At 41.7% G+C, this 13,481-nt stretch overlaps 1 protein-coding gene across 1 annotated transcript; it reads left to right on the top strand.

Annotated features, from left to right (window-relative positions):
- The first annotated feature begins 4,511 nt into the window (after positions 1 to 4,511).
- On the top strand, positions 4,512 to 11,834 carry LOC102719833 (glucomannan 4-beta-mannosyltransferase 1). The gene is made up of 9 exons (XM_006646934.3): positions 4,512 to 4,928; positions 5,309 to 5,407; positions 7,009 to 7,261; positions 9,889 to 9,999; positions 10,136 to 10,272; positions 10,431 to 10,544; positions 10,642 to 10,841; positions 10,961 to 11,158; positions 11,242 to 11,834. The coding sequence occupies exons 1-9, from the start codon at positions 4,641 to 4,643 to the stop codon at positions 11,402 to 11,404; spliced, it is 1,563 nt and encodes a 520-aa protein (XP_006646997.3). The 5' UTR covers positions 4,512 to 4,640; the 3' UTR covers positions 11,405 to 11,834.
- The last annotated feature ends 1,647 nt before the right edge of the window (positions 11,835 to 13,481 follow it).

Raw genomic sequence — 13,481 nt, 5'->3', positions numbered from 1 at the left:
CAGTAGATCTCACACTCACACACACCCCATGGATGCATTAGGGTTAGGCACCGGAGATCATGGCGTGGTTACCGTCAAAACACCCGGTTTTTGCTGCCAAATACCAACAAACAAACAAAAGGAGGGAGGAAGAGAAAAAAAAGGCAAAGCATTTGCTGCCAATTTGTTAGCTAATCGGCGCCGTCACCAATGGTAGGGTTTCTAATTAATTAATTAATCATCACCAATCTAGCTTGTCTTCGTTGAATCTCATATTGTACTTTAGCAAAGCCAATTTAGGATTAGAGCAAGACTAATAATACAACCAACAAATCAGCTATAAGATTCTTTGTAGTCTTCTTCCAACCCACCCATACAGTAGTTAGCTCTTCATTATTAATATAAGGGTCACTTATCTCTCATAGGGTTTCATGGTTCTTGTGTCCGAGCCAGATGTAAGCTTACAGCCCGTTTTTTCTCTCTCCTCTCATCTCTCCTTCACCTCAGCATTTAGTTGGCTTATAGCCTGCTATTGTATTATTTGATTATTGATTAGTACTAGTAGTAATCACTTTAGAGGAAGGAGTTTAGTGTAAAGTTGCGCATGTTGTGGCGGGGCAAGAGGAGCCGGAATTAAGCTGCATGTGGCCGGGTCGGAGGAAACACTGTCTTTTCCTCCCTTAATGCCTTGTCTTGTGGACTATGTATGCATGTGTAGGCCCATCTCCAAAAGCGAGATAAAGTTGTTAGCTTTGAGTGTAAAAACTTGTTGGCAAGACATATACAATTATATATAGTTGCATATACATGTAGCACTCTATGCACTCACTCTGTTTTACGATGTATGGAGTATTTTGATTTGTTAGAATGACGATCTGACTGACGCTTAATTTGTTAATATATGATTTATGTGATATAAAAGCATATAAGAGATTTTAATATCATTAAAAAAAGTATTTGGAGGCACCCTCTATGGACTAGGTATACGGAGATATTAAGTTTTATAATAGAAAATATGGTACTCTTAGTATCTCAGTATCTTCTTAAAGATGTAAAATCTCCCAAAGTATGATGATAAGAAAACAATAAAATTAACTACAACAATCTTGTGTCACAAAAATATATTCTAATAACATAATTATTGGTTAAATTCTTCCCCTAATGAAATAAAATACACCTTATCTATACTCCTTTAAAAATTAGTGATGATGGTTATAAATAAAAGATAGCAGATGTCTCCATGTAATTTGCTTGATGTCTACATGTCATTTGCCTAACTCACTATTTTATATAGGAAGAAAAAGATAACGTGGGGGCCAAGGGACCAGAAGTAACAAATATATAAAATGATTAAGAGATGGTTTGTGCAGAAAATGATAATACTAACATATTAATAATAATTTTATTAATTAAAATCATGATGTAATTTACATATAAAACAGAGGAATTGTGGACTTTAAACCTAGCATATATTCTTTAATAGTTATGTAAGTTTAGACAAACATATATATATATTAGATATTTTTATAGTATTGTAGAAGTATATATGACATAATTTTCTTGTCTTTATTTATAATTTGAACCAATATGTAAGAAGGGTGTTAAATATGTGCTTTCAAAGCAACTAACATTTTCTAGAGCCGAAACAAAACCAATTGGAACGGACCATTTACCAATGGCCCGGCGACCGCATAAGTGGTCATCGTTTGTTTTTTGCAAATAAAAAGTAATTTATGAATAACATTTATATATATATATATATGTTTTTAGTGATTTAAAAACAAAGACCGTAAAATAAACTATAATAAAAAACCTTAAAATCAACTCAAAATGTAAAACAAAAAATAATATTTATCTTATAAACATAAAAAACGAAAAGATAAAGCTGACTTGTCGAGCCCTAAATCCACCTTAAGAGCTACAAATAGCTCCCCTTATGCATGATAGAGTATTTAGTTAAAGACCGATCTGAAACTCGTGACTTGGCAAGGAAAAACTATGCATCCAATGATCCAAAACAGGAGCTAGCTAGGCAAATAGTCATTGTGAAAGCTCTACTATGTGTTCCAAAAATTACTGCCAAAACCATTTTTCAAAAACTATTGTAACTAGGGTTCGCAAAACCGATCAGTAAATATTTCGGCACAGATCAAAATCAATTTCAGTTGAAATTTCGAATGCCCTTGACAAATTCAAATGTCCAACAGTAACTTTGACCAAAATTTATCATAAAACAGTTAGAAAAAAATTCAAAAAACGTGATACCGATAATCGGACAGGTATGGAAATCCGGTTACCGATCAGTAATATAAACCCTTGTAACAAGTTATCGTCATTCGTCAACGTGTAAACCCAAACCCACTAATTTCTCATGAATCTGGACATTTTTTATCAGCTTGCTAATTAATCTTCTCATTTTTTCCTCTTAATTTTGTCATGAAACTGCAGTCGTGGCACGTGATAAGCGGGCACATGATGCGACGGTTTTGGCGGGAGTCGTCTAGCTTTCCCTCCACGTACGGTGGCTGGGTTTTTTTTTGCACAAAAACCCATGAACTATATAGAAATTCCACTGCTTTGTCTCTTCTCAGCCTCAGGTTCACCACACCACTGTGAGCCTGTGACACTGAAACCCTGAAGAACATGAAGCCTGTGTGTGTCTGTTCAGTGTGCAAGCATTTTTGTATTTGAGATTGGGTCAGAACCAGCAAAACCACATGGCCTTTGCAGTTGCAGATTGCTGCTGCTGCATGCACTACACAAGCTCACAAATGTGTTGGATGTCAGATCCCATCCTCTTGATCTCCCATTGTGAATATGCTCCTCTCTTGTTTTTGTTGTTTAACATCATCATCTTCCCCTGACCACCACATCACCACCGTTGTCGTGGCTCGCTGTGAAATGCGTAATTCTATGCATTGGATTCACTAAATAAGTTCAGGCATAATATCTTCGATGAGTGAAAAGTTTAGAGATATAGATGACATTGGTGCACGTCGCCGAAATCAGACCCTTGTACCTCACTCATCTATTTACAGCTACTTCTTCTCCCCACTGTGAAGAGTAACAGAAAGCTGCTCAAATTGCAAGCTGTTGTTGCTCCCTTTTGGCTAAAGCCAAGGAACACCCCCAAAAATGTGGCCTGCAAGAACCATAAGAAACCCCAAAGGCTGATGATGATCAGTAGTTAAACACTTAAACCCCTCCACACAAGAAACCACACACTCACACTCCTTAGAGCAAGTATAATAGCAGGCTTGCTTATGTGGAGCAGAGAGGGGAGACGAGAGAGTAGGAGTAAGCTGTAAACTTATAGTCAACTTAAACACATGAACCAAAAAACTATGTGAGAGACATGTGAGTCCTATATTAATGATAAAAAGCTAACTACTATATAGATAAGCTAAAACAAAACTATAAAAAGTCTTATAGCTAACATGTTGGCTATATAAGCCTCGCTCGAACTGATGACTGACTGAGCTCCAGCTCCAGTTGGGTTTTGTTTAATGTACCACCGACACCCTCTACTGTGGGCCCCACTCGACAGCCATGGGCTCCTCTTCAACGCTTTGCTTTGCTGTGTTATTACCACATTACCACCCAATGATGTATCATGTTCATGTGTGATTTCTTTTTTCTCTATTCAATTTCCTCTTTCTTTCACTGTGGAGCGTCTCTCCCTGGACTGAGCCCAGCTTTTCACATGCACAATTATTCTCCCTAGCTATAGGTTCATAGTTTTGCCAAAATTGAAAAGACTTTAAATTTAGATGCTTCGGCAGTTGCACGACCTATCTCGAGACGAACTACCCATGAATCAATCCATTTCCGTTCGTTCCAGCCTACAACCGATCATGTAAATTCATGCTTTCTAGCCAAAATTATACATAAAAATAGCTATTTATGCCCATTTTCGTTCAGCACTGTCCGTAAAGTTAAAATGCAAAGAAGAAATTACCGCTGATTTTGAAGATGAATTCATTTACAACTGTACATAAAAAATACTTATATATAATTCTCCTCGTTTTGAACCAACCATAAAATTAAATTTACAAAGTAATAAATGTAAAAAAAACTTTTTTAATCAAGAGAAAAGAGAGAGTAGATTGAAGTTGGGAGGGTAGAAGGAAGAAATTTTTTATCAAGTAATTTTATTACTAAATCATCGAGCAATTTTTTCTAAAATTGAACCTCTTGGCCACACTTGGCGTGACAAGGACAACGCTGACACGCAGCCTGGTCAGTGTCATGACGTGACAGTCTTACCATGCCAATGTCGGTAATACCACCGACATTGGCGTGACAAGCTGTTGCGCCACGCCAATATTAGCGTGACAAGCCGTTGCGCCACGCCAATTATTATACGGTGAAAATATTTTTTTCGGAGATTTAGTAATAAAATTATTTATTAAAAAAGTTTAAAAAATTAAAAAATTTCTAGAATGGAAGCGGTGGTGGTCTCAGTGAGCGGACGCACAAAAACCCTACACTAGACCAACATGTGCGTGCCACGCATTTTATAAAACCCGCGCTCTCTCCCACGCTCCCCTCGCACTCCCCACTCCCACTCGCACTGCTCGCGCCCGCCATTAATTGCGCGCGCGCTTGCTCGTCTCCTCGTCGGCGGCGGAGAGGGAGCGGAGCGGAGCGGAGGAGAGGACATGGAGGGCGGCGGCGCGGCGGCGGTGGTGCCGGAGGCGTGGTCGCAGGTGAGGGCGCCGGTGATCGTGCCGCTGCTGCGCCTGGCGGTGGCGGTGTGCCTCACCATGTCGGTGCTGCTGTTCCTGGAGCGGATGTACATGGCGGTGGTCATCGCCGGGGTCAAGCTGCTCCGCCGCCGCCCGGAGCGCCGCTACCGGTGCGACCCGCTCCCCGACGACGACCCCGAGCTCGGCACCTCCGCCTTCCCCGTCGTCCTCATCCAGATCCCCATGTTCAACGAGCGCGAGGTACTCCCACCCGCCATTGCCGCCCAGCTTAGCTTCTTCTTCTTCCTCCTCCTCCTTGCTTCTCTTTTCTTCATTTTCCTTTTTTTTTTCTTTTCCGAGCTAGATGTGGAGGAGTTCATATTTTACTCATGATGAGATTATTATAATTTTATTACTTACTCACGATGAGATTACACTTAATTATAAATTTTAATACCTTTGGTTTACTTAGTCATGATGAGATTCTTATAATTATGAAAAAAATTTTTACTTACTCATGATGAGATTAATTATACGTAGTTTTTTTTTTGTTTACTTACTCATGATGAGATTATTTGTAGAATATAGATTTATTAATTAATTGTTTATTTGTGGGGTGGGGGTGGGTGGGTGACGTGTAGGTGTACCAGCTGTCGATCGGGGCGGTGTGCGGGCTATCGTGGCCGTCGGATCGGCTGGTGGTGCAGGTGCTCGACGACTCCACTGACCCTGTCATCAAGGTAATTAATTAATTAATCAACACCAGATGCAAAATACTCCTTTTTACTGCTTCTATTTTTATTTTTTTTTCTCTTGCTACTAATTATGAATCTACTCCCTGTACTGCTGCTACACTTAATAATTACCGGAAAGCCTAGCAGCGTAATTAATCTCAACCCCAGCGTCATGTGTACCTGTCGGTGAGGAAGAACACACACTCTCTTCTCTCTCTCACCCTACTCGACAGAAAAAAAAGATTATTAAAAAACAGAAATAAAAAATAATTTTTTACTGCCTCTTCTCTCCCTGTGGGTGAGTAGGAGAGTAGCATGCAGTATTTCAGTGAGAGAAAGAGAGAGAGTCAAATCGTCAATGGAGTGAGTTCTCTCTCTTTTTCTCTTTTGGTGAAAGGAAAGGGGTCCAAAAAAAAGCCGTGACACCGGGGCACTCTTGTCTCCCTTTGTCCTTTGGCGACGCCATCTTATTTACCAGAGCAAAATAATAGGGTTTACTTATTGCGATAACATTCATCTAAAGTTTTGTCACGGTAACCATGAAACCGACTCCGGATAGCGGTAACCTCTAGCAAAACGGTGGAGGGAGGCTGGGTGTACCTAGCTTAGCTAGGGCCCCTGCTGTCTCTGTTTGCTTGGTGCCTTTGCTTGGCAGTTCTGGAATCTGGATGGATGACCATAGGATTCTCATTCAGCTGCAGGGGTTGGAATTGGATCATATCACTGCAGAAAAAAAATTTGAGGTTCTTTTATTTTGTTCTTAGCTGTGGATTTTAGCGAGGGCACATTGTATTTTCTTGTGTTTGGTTTTAGCTGAAAATTGCGGGAATTCTGCCAGTTTGCTACGAGAAAATGGTTTAAATTCAAATGGAGGAGGAGGTGGCGACGGGTTCATCAATCTGGGAAGTTTTCTGAAAACTAAAGCTGGTTTTTTTTTTTGCCAAAATCATTCTGAAGAAGAAGATATTCTGTTGCAACTGGGGATTTATGTCAGCTAAGATCGCCTCAGGGAAGGATAAACAGTACACTGGCAATGGCAATCTTTTAATGGAGAGAAAAAAAAAATATAATCTCCTGCTACTGAATCATGTCACTGGCCAGTACAGTAGCATACTGGAGTTAGTTTACTGCCTGCCATTACTGCTAATCACCTGTCCAACCGGGGATCAATGGGCAAGCGGCGTGCAGGTCACGTTGTGAACTGAAACTGGCCATGTTACTGCTACATCTCTCCCTCCATCACTAGGCGTATTATACAAATCTATGGTAATTAACTACTAGTAGTACTGCTTGTTCATCTTGATAAGATGATAGATATACCTTGGCCCTGCAAGTGCTAATGGCTAGCTACAGCCAATTGCAAGCTAGGGCTCAGGCAGCATCATGTCAGTTTATTTCATTTAGGTCACTCCCCACATTGGCCCAGGCTAAATTGTCGCCCATTTGGTCCCATGCTTGCCACTTACCCTGTCCAAACTAAGTACTAACTGCATTTACCTTGTGGTTAATTATTATATTGAGGTGTAATTTAGTTGCTGCTGGGAGCTTGAGTGTGTGACTGACGAGTGGGGCCAATGGTGTTTTGTGTTTTTGTTTTGTTTTTGCAGGAGATGGTGAGGATGGAGTGTGAGAGGTGGGCCCACAAGGGGGTGAACATAACCTACCAGATCAGGCAGGACCGGAAGGGGTACAAGGCGGGTGCACTCAAGGAGGGCATGAAGCATGGCTACGTCCGCGAATGCGAGTACGTGGCCATTTTCGACGCCGACTTCCAGCCCGACCCGGACTTCCTCCGCCGCACCATCCCCTTCCTTGTCCACAACTCCGACATCGCCCTCGTCCAGGCTCGCTGGCGGTTCGGTGAGTTCCCGATACGTCGGTTTTGTTCTGGTTTCACGTGTCATAGACATATATTGCGGAGTAACCGTATGTTATATTATATTATATTATATTATATTATATTTGTGTTGGTGGGTGAGGATACGAGGTCTTGACCGAAGAGCAGTATCGCAGATGAGTCGGATCTGGGCCATTAAAGGGTGATCCAGTGGCTGGCTGGGGGCCGTGCGATGGGGTGGTTTGTTGGGGCGGCAGGGTGAGTGTGAGAGAGTGAGAGTGTGAGCTGAGCTGAGTGACGGGACACGTGGCATGGTACGTTGCACATTCCTGGCAGCTAGAGTGCATGCTCACGCAATCCCATGGCCGGCGTTGTACGTACCAGCATCTCGCTAGATCTTCTCAAAGATCGTAGCCATGATCGCTTCCCATCGAGATCTCGTGGATCGACCAATCAACGTTACGTACATCGAGCCGGATCTCTCGAATCCGATTCTCATGTTAATTACTCCCTCCGTTCTTTAAATTCTAGTGTTTCAACATTTATTTTATTTTAAAAAAATTAAAAATTTAGTTTTGTATAAAGTATTATTCATGTTCTGTAATTTGACAATAATAAAAATATTAACCGTATTTTATTTTAAAATAAGACAAAGAGTGAAACATCATCTAAAAATTTTAAAAAAACACTTATTTTAGAACACAGAGAATGATTGCAAGTACATGTTCATGCTGCGTGGCGCTGGCCGGCCGGGTCGCCGGCGTCGGTAGAGACGGGTCCGGGGTACACCGACGACGCGCACGTGCGTCGCCGTCGGCGAGGTCGAGCCCACGGGGCTGGCCTGTGTGGGTGCACGTCGCCGTCGGTGGCGACGAGGGCCGGCCGGCATGGAGGTCGTCGGTGATTGCGTTCTCTGCAATGATGTGTCCCCTTCTCTTCCGGGACGCAAATTGCATCACATTTTTCTTTAGGGTTAGTTGGTGGAGTACTTAATTGGTAGGGTGGTAATGTGGACTTGATGGTGCATTATTAGGATGGGGAGGAGTATCATCCACGTGCCTCCTGCTTCCATGACGACTGAGCTCAGCTAGTCAGCCCGACCGACAGTTAGTAAAAGGAGCATTTTTCCTTGTACTCTCTCTCTATTATCTAATGTACAGAGATATTAAAATTTTACGTAGAAAACAGTGATATTTGATATCTTCTTAAGAACGATAAGATTACTTTAGTAAAAGAGTTCCGCTCTGATCGTGCCTTCTAAAATATGAGTTGGTTTTGGCACTCTAGATAGCCCTCTGCGTCCTAAAATATAATAACTTTTACGATTATTTAAAACATGTTACAATATGACAGATTCTGTGCCTATATTGTCCTTTTAAAATCATTGTCGAGCTTTCAGATTCACCTCCTTACTCTTTTTAACCAATTATATGATTATTTAAAATGTCTCAGGATATAATGACTTCTATGTCTATTCTGTCTTTTTTTTTCTTTTTCACCTGCCTACTCTTTTCAACCAATTATAGGCTTCCTCTAAAACTTCTCCACTTAATTACTACAACAAACTCCAATCTCAATTAGCACTAATCCAATCACAAACACAAGCACACAAAGCCACAAACACGACTACGTAACCCAAGTACAAACCCCATTTCTTCCTTGGCTTCCATTGCAGCGTGTGTCCCAGAGCCACTGCTACGTCAGCTGCTTGTCCTGACACTCCAGGTTAGCCGCAGTGAGCTGAGCTGAGCCGAGCCGACCCATCTCGCTGCACTGTGCCGTGGGGCCCACCGCTGCCACTTCCATGTGGCGTGTGCATGGCGGGTTGGGCCCACATCGTCGGTGACCGTGGGTCCCACCGGCCATGTCCTGCTGTCAACCGCTGCAGCGATTAATTCGGGCCGTGTGCCCTCACTCACTCACTCTCACTGCCTTGATGTGCTCCAGCTTAATTGGTCCTCTCTCCAACAGTGTCATCAAGTTGCAATTATCAAAGCCACTGCAGTACTGCTAACACATTGGCATGTGAGATCCAGAGATTAGGCACGAGCAGAATTGTGCAATCTGCATTGGATTCTGCAGAAAAAAATCCATAAGACTAGCCGGTCTCAATCCTTTCATGAAGGTGTCATACACATTAAATAAGATATCACATCAGTAAAATTATTGACTTGACAGGGTTATTAAACGAGAGAATTTCATAAGATGAGAGAGGAGTTTCATCTCTGTAAAACTTATCTGGTTCGGTTGACTATTACTATTGGGGTCCAATTGATTATTACTATTGGCCACTGACCAAGATACTGTATGATGATGATAGTAGTAGCAGTAGCAGTACTAGTCTTGATGCAGTAGAAGAACACAGGACAAAACCTGCCAAAAATAAAGAAACAAGCAAATGAATAACAACAGTGTACTAGCTGTGGAAGTGAAGTACAAGCTTGCAGTGGTAAAATGTTACTACTAGTCTGGTTGGCTGAGACAAAACTGTTTGTTGGTCTCTTTGTCTTAATGATGTTGTAGTACAGTTGTTATGTGTCAAGTATTTTTCATGTAACTATGATTTGGACGTTGTCTTTGAGCTATATGATGTTGACTCTGTCCTTGAACTATGATATTGATACTGTCTCTTGTGTCTGTCGGTGATCAGTGAATGCAGATGAGTGCTTGATGACAAGGATGCAGGAGATGTCCTTGGATTATCACTTCACAGTGGAGCAAGAAGTGAGCTCCTCTGTCTGTGCATTCTTCGGCTTCAATGGTAGGCTTGACCTTCAGTAATTCTCATTGCTCTTCACCAAGATTTTGTTTCTGAATCTTCTATGATGATAGAACAGGCATTCTATGCTGTAGTTTTTATCCATAAAAGCTGATCAATTCAACAATTTTTCAATCAGGAACTGCCGGTATATGGCGCATTTCTGCGGTAAATGAGGCGGGAGGATGGAAGGACCGGACCACGGTGGAAGACATGGATCTGGCAATCCGAGCAAGTCTCAAGGGGTGGAAGTTCGTCTACCTTGGTGATGTTCAGGTACACCAATCATGCATACACATCATCATCTTGAGATAGCATCCAATGCAATCTTTATCATTGCTCTTGCCATTGCATTCCTTCTTTTTCGCGGCAATAATACATTCATGTTGCCCAAGAGAAGAAATCAAGTTTACCAAGAAATGTGTCGTTTTCAGGTCAAAAGTGAGCTGCCAAGTACATTCAAAGCCTTTCGGTTTCAGCAGCACAGATGGTCATGTGGACCGGCAAACCTTTTCAGGAAGATGCTGATGGAGATTGTGAAAAATAAGGTCTCTACTCTCTCCAAACATAATGCCAAAATTCAGAAAAATCTAACCCAAGCAGGTTCTTTGGCTGGCAACTAACATGCTGATGACACTGTTGCAGAAAGTGACAATCTGGAAGAAGATTCATGTCATCTACAACTTCTTTCTGATCCGCAAGATTGTCGCGCACATAGTGACCTTTACGTTCTACTGTTTAATTATCCCAGCAACTATCTTTGTCCCTGAGGTCAGGATACCAAAGTGGGGCTGTGTATACATTCCCACAATTATCACCCTTCTCAATTCCGTTGGAACTCCCAGGTAAGATTTCATTTTTACAAAAAATCATAATTTTAGTTAAATATGATCAACAGTAATGCTCATTTGGTTCATGATCACCTGCATGTTTAGTTAACCCAAAGAATCAATTTTTTTTGCAGATCTTTTCACTTGCTCTTCTTCTGGATCCTCTTTGAGAACGTAATGTCACTGCATAGAACCAAGGCCACTCTCATTGGATTGTTGGAGGCCGGTAGGGCGAATGAGTGGGTCGTCACCGCGAAGCTCGGCAATGCTCTGAAGATGAAATCATCAAACAAATCATCATTCAAGAAATCATTCATGAGGATATGGGACAGGTATTTTGAGCAGAATAAACTCAGCCAGAATCTCTTACCCTTTTCCATCCCTTTTGGTCACTGATTTGAACTGAAATCTTCAGGCTCAACGTTACCGAGCTCGGTGTGGCGGCATTCCTCTTCTCCTGTGGATGGTATGATCTTGCATTTGGGAAGGACCATTTCTTCATCTACCTCTTCTTCCAAGGAGCGGCGTTCTTCATCGTCGGCATTGGATATGTTGGCACAATTGTTCCACAATCATAACAGAAGCATATATATTTTGAGATCGGCCGGTTTCAAAATTCACCATGTCTTCAGCAAGAGTCTAGTAGTTATATAATCAGTTTGAAGTAAAGATCATGCAGGATTTTTTTTCTCTCTTTCATTTATTTTTCTCTGTTTCTTTTCTTTTCTTTTTTTGCTTTTCTCTATCATGTGCTATTGTAAAAAAAAAATAGTGCAGTGTAAGGTCACTGCAGGAAGAAAACCTTAGGGCATTGGTGTCATCTGGGAAAGGGAAGGAGGAGGAGGATATCGGGATGTGTTTTTGCTTGTAGCAAGTACGTGAGTGGTATGCTTAAGAGGAGCAGGATGACTGCTTCCATTGTACTGTAATAACATACAGAGAAGAAAAAAAAGGTCAGACAAGTGCTGGACAAAACCAAAAATGTTCAGCCTTCTCTCGCATTCCACTGCATTTTTTTTTGTTTGCTCTCACATGTGTTCTTACTCCTTGGTCTAAAATGACATCACTTTTTTTCGTCGTACAGAGAAACACAGCAACCTCACCAAAAATAATAATAATAATAATAATAATAATAATAATAATATACAAGGTACTGCATCTCTTAATAAAAAAAATGATAATGTGCTACATTCTCAAAGACCGTGAGAAGAAAAAGATGAAATATACTAGCCCAGAACAGAGGCTACATCAGTACCACTGCATATACCTAACCACAACACATGAATACGCCTACATCTAACACATCAACACATATGAATCCCTAGAAAAAAGAGAAAGGAAAAAAAAGAAAGAAAGACATGAAGATGTAGCCGGTATGCCGTCTACATTAGGGCGTGTTCTTCTATATGAAATGCAACCATTCCATTGAGCATTGCCTTTCCCAAACGCCTAAAAGCAACTCCAACCGTGCCCCTAAACAAAGCGCCCAAAACCTTTTTTAGCTGCCACCTTGCTATTCAGTTTGCCGTCTATCTTATTTTCATCTCTGTAGTTTCCACAACTTTCTGCAAGTTGGATTTTGGATAGTGTCTGGCTGAGTGTTCATGCATTATGGGTTAACCTAGAGTGTTAACATCAGTGGATCATGGGTTGACATAAGATTTTATGTAGTCGGTGAATGTTCGTGGATGTGTTGTATTTACATGTTGCACGTGAGAAGGAGAAAAAAGTTGATAGCATATTGCATCTTGATCTTCAATCTAGGAAATTTTTAGAATACCTTATGGTGGACCTTAGCCGTCTATCGGATCCGATCTAATGGAGCAGATATAGTTCTACTACACTGAATAATAGGTGTAGTAAAATTCATGAAAGGGTAAATTGGTAAAGAAAATATAGGCAAATTCACGACAAGACTCTTCTCGATCGCCGGCCACACCAAGAAGGTGGACGAGATCGATGCGGCCTACACCAAGCCGTTCATGACGTCCACCGTTCAGCTCTCGCCGGGACAGACCATGAACATGCTCGTTCGGGCTGACCAAAGTCCCGGCCGGTACTTCATAGTCGCCAAGCCCTTTGACGACGTGCCCATTCCCCCTTAGAACAAGACAGCCACCGCCATCCTCCAGTACGTACGCCGGCGTCTAGACCTTCGCCGTCCCGGCGCTGCCCCAGCTGATGCGGGCCACGGACGGCATCGGCTTTGTGGCTGCGTTCCACGACAAGCTGCGGAGCTTCGTCGACCGGCACCTGCTCTACACCATTAGCCTCAACATCAACCCATGCGACACTTGCCTGAACCGCTAAAAAAGCTAAAGTCTACGATACCCATTGTAATGAACGGTTAGATTTGTTTTCTACTTCCCTACTACAACCCCTAGTAAAAGGTACAATAAAAAGACCCTCAATCTAATCTAGTCGGCGTACATTGAAAGAGAGGAATACAAGGGAAAAAAAGTAGTTACTAGAGTTGAACATAGTTTTAGGATCCTTAAACATGAGTACAACTCATATTTGACCTTTGAAGGCTTTAAATTAGGCACTATTGCTAAAGATGCTCAAGGGCACACTCACGATGCAGATCCAAGGATAGTTTCAATCTATATTTATTATTATGTCATGTAAAAAATTTACTGATGTCATAGATTATTT

The sequence above is a fragment of the Oryza brachyantha genome, chromosome 2 (genome assembly GCF_000231095.2).
Source record: "Oryza brachyantha chromosome 2, ObraRS2, whole genome shotgun sequence".
NCBI classification, from domain to species: Eukaryota; Viridiplantae; Streptophyta; class Magnoliopsida; order Poales; family Poaceae; genus Oryza; species Oryza brachyantha.
The sequence above is the reverse complement of the archived record's forward strand: the minus strand, read 5'-3'. Positions and strand labels throughout refer to the sequence as shown.

Excerpts from the sequence above, each read along its gene's own strand:
- LOC102719833 (XM_006646934.3), top strand. The coding sequence starts at position 4,641 with ATGGAGGGCGGCGGCGCGGCGGCGGTGGTGCCGGAGGCGTGGTCGCAG. Across the intron at positions 4,929-5,308 it reads CCATGTTCAACGAGCGCGAG|GTGTACCAGCTGTCGATCGG; the intron begins GTACTCCCACCC and ends GGTGACGTGTAG. Across the intron at positions 10,000-10,135 it reads TGCATTCTTCGGCTTCAATG|GAACTGCCGGTATATGGCGC; the intron begins GTAGGCTTGACC and ends TTTTTCAATCAG.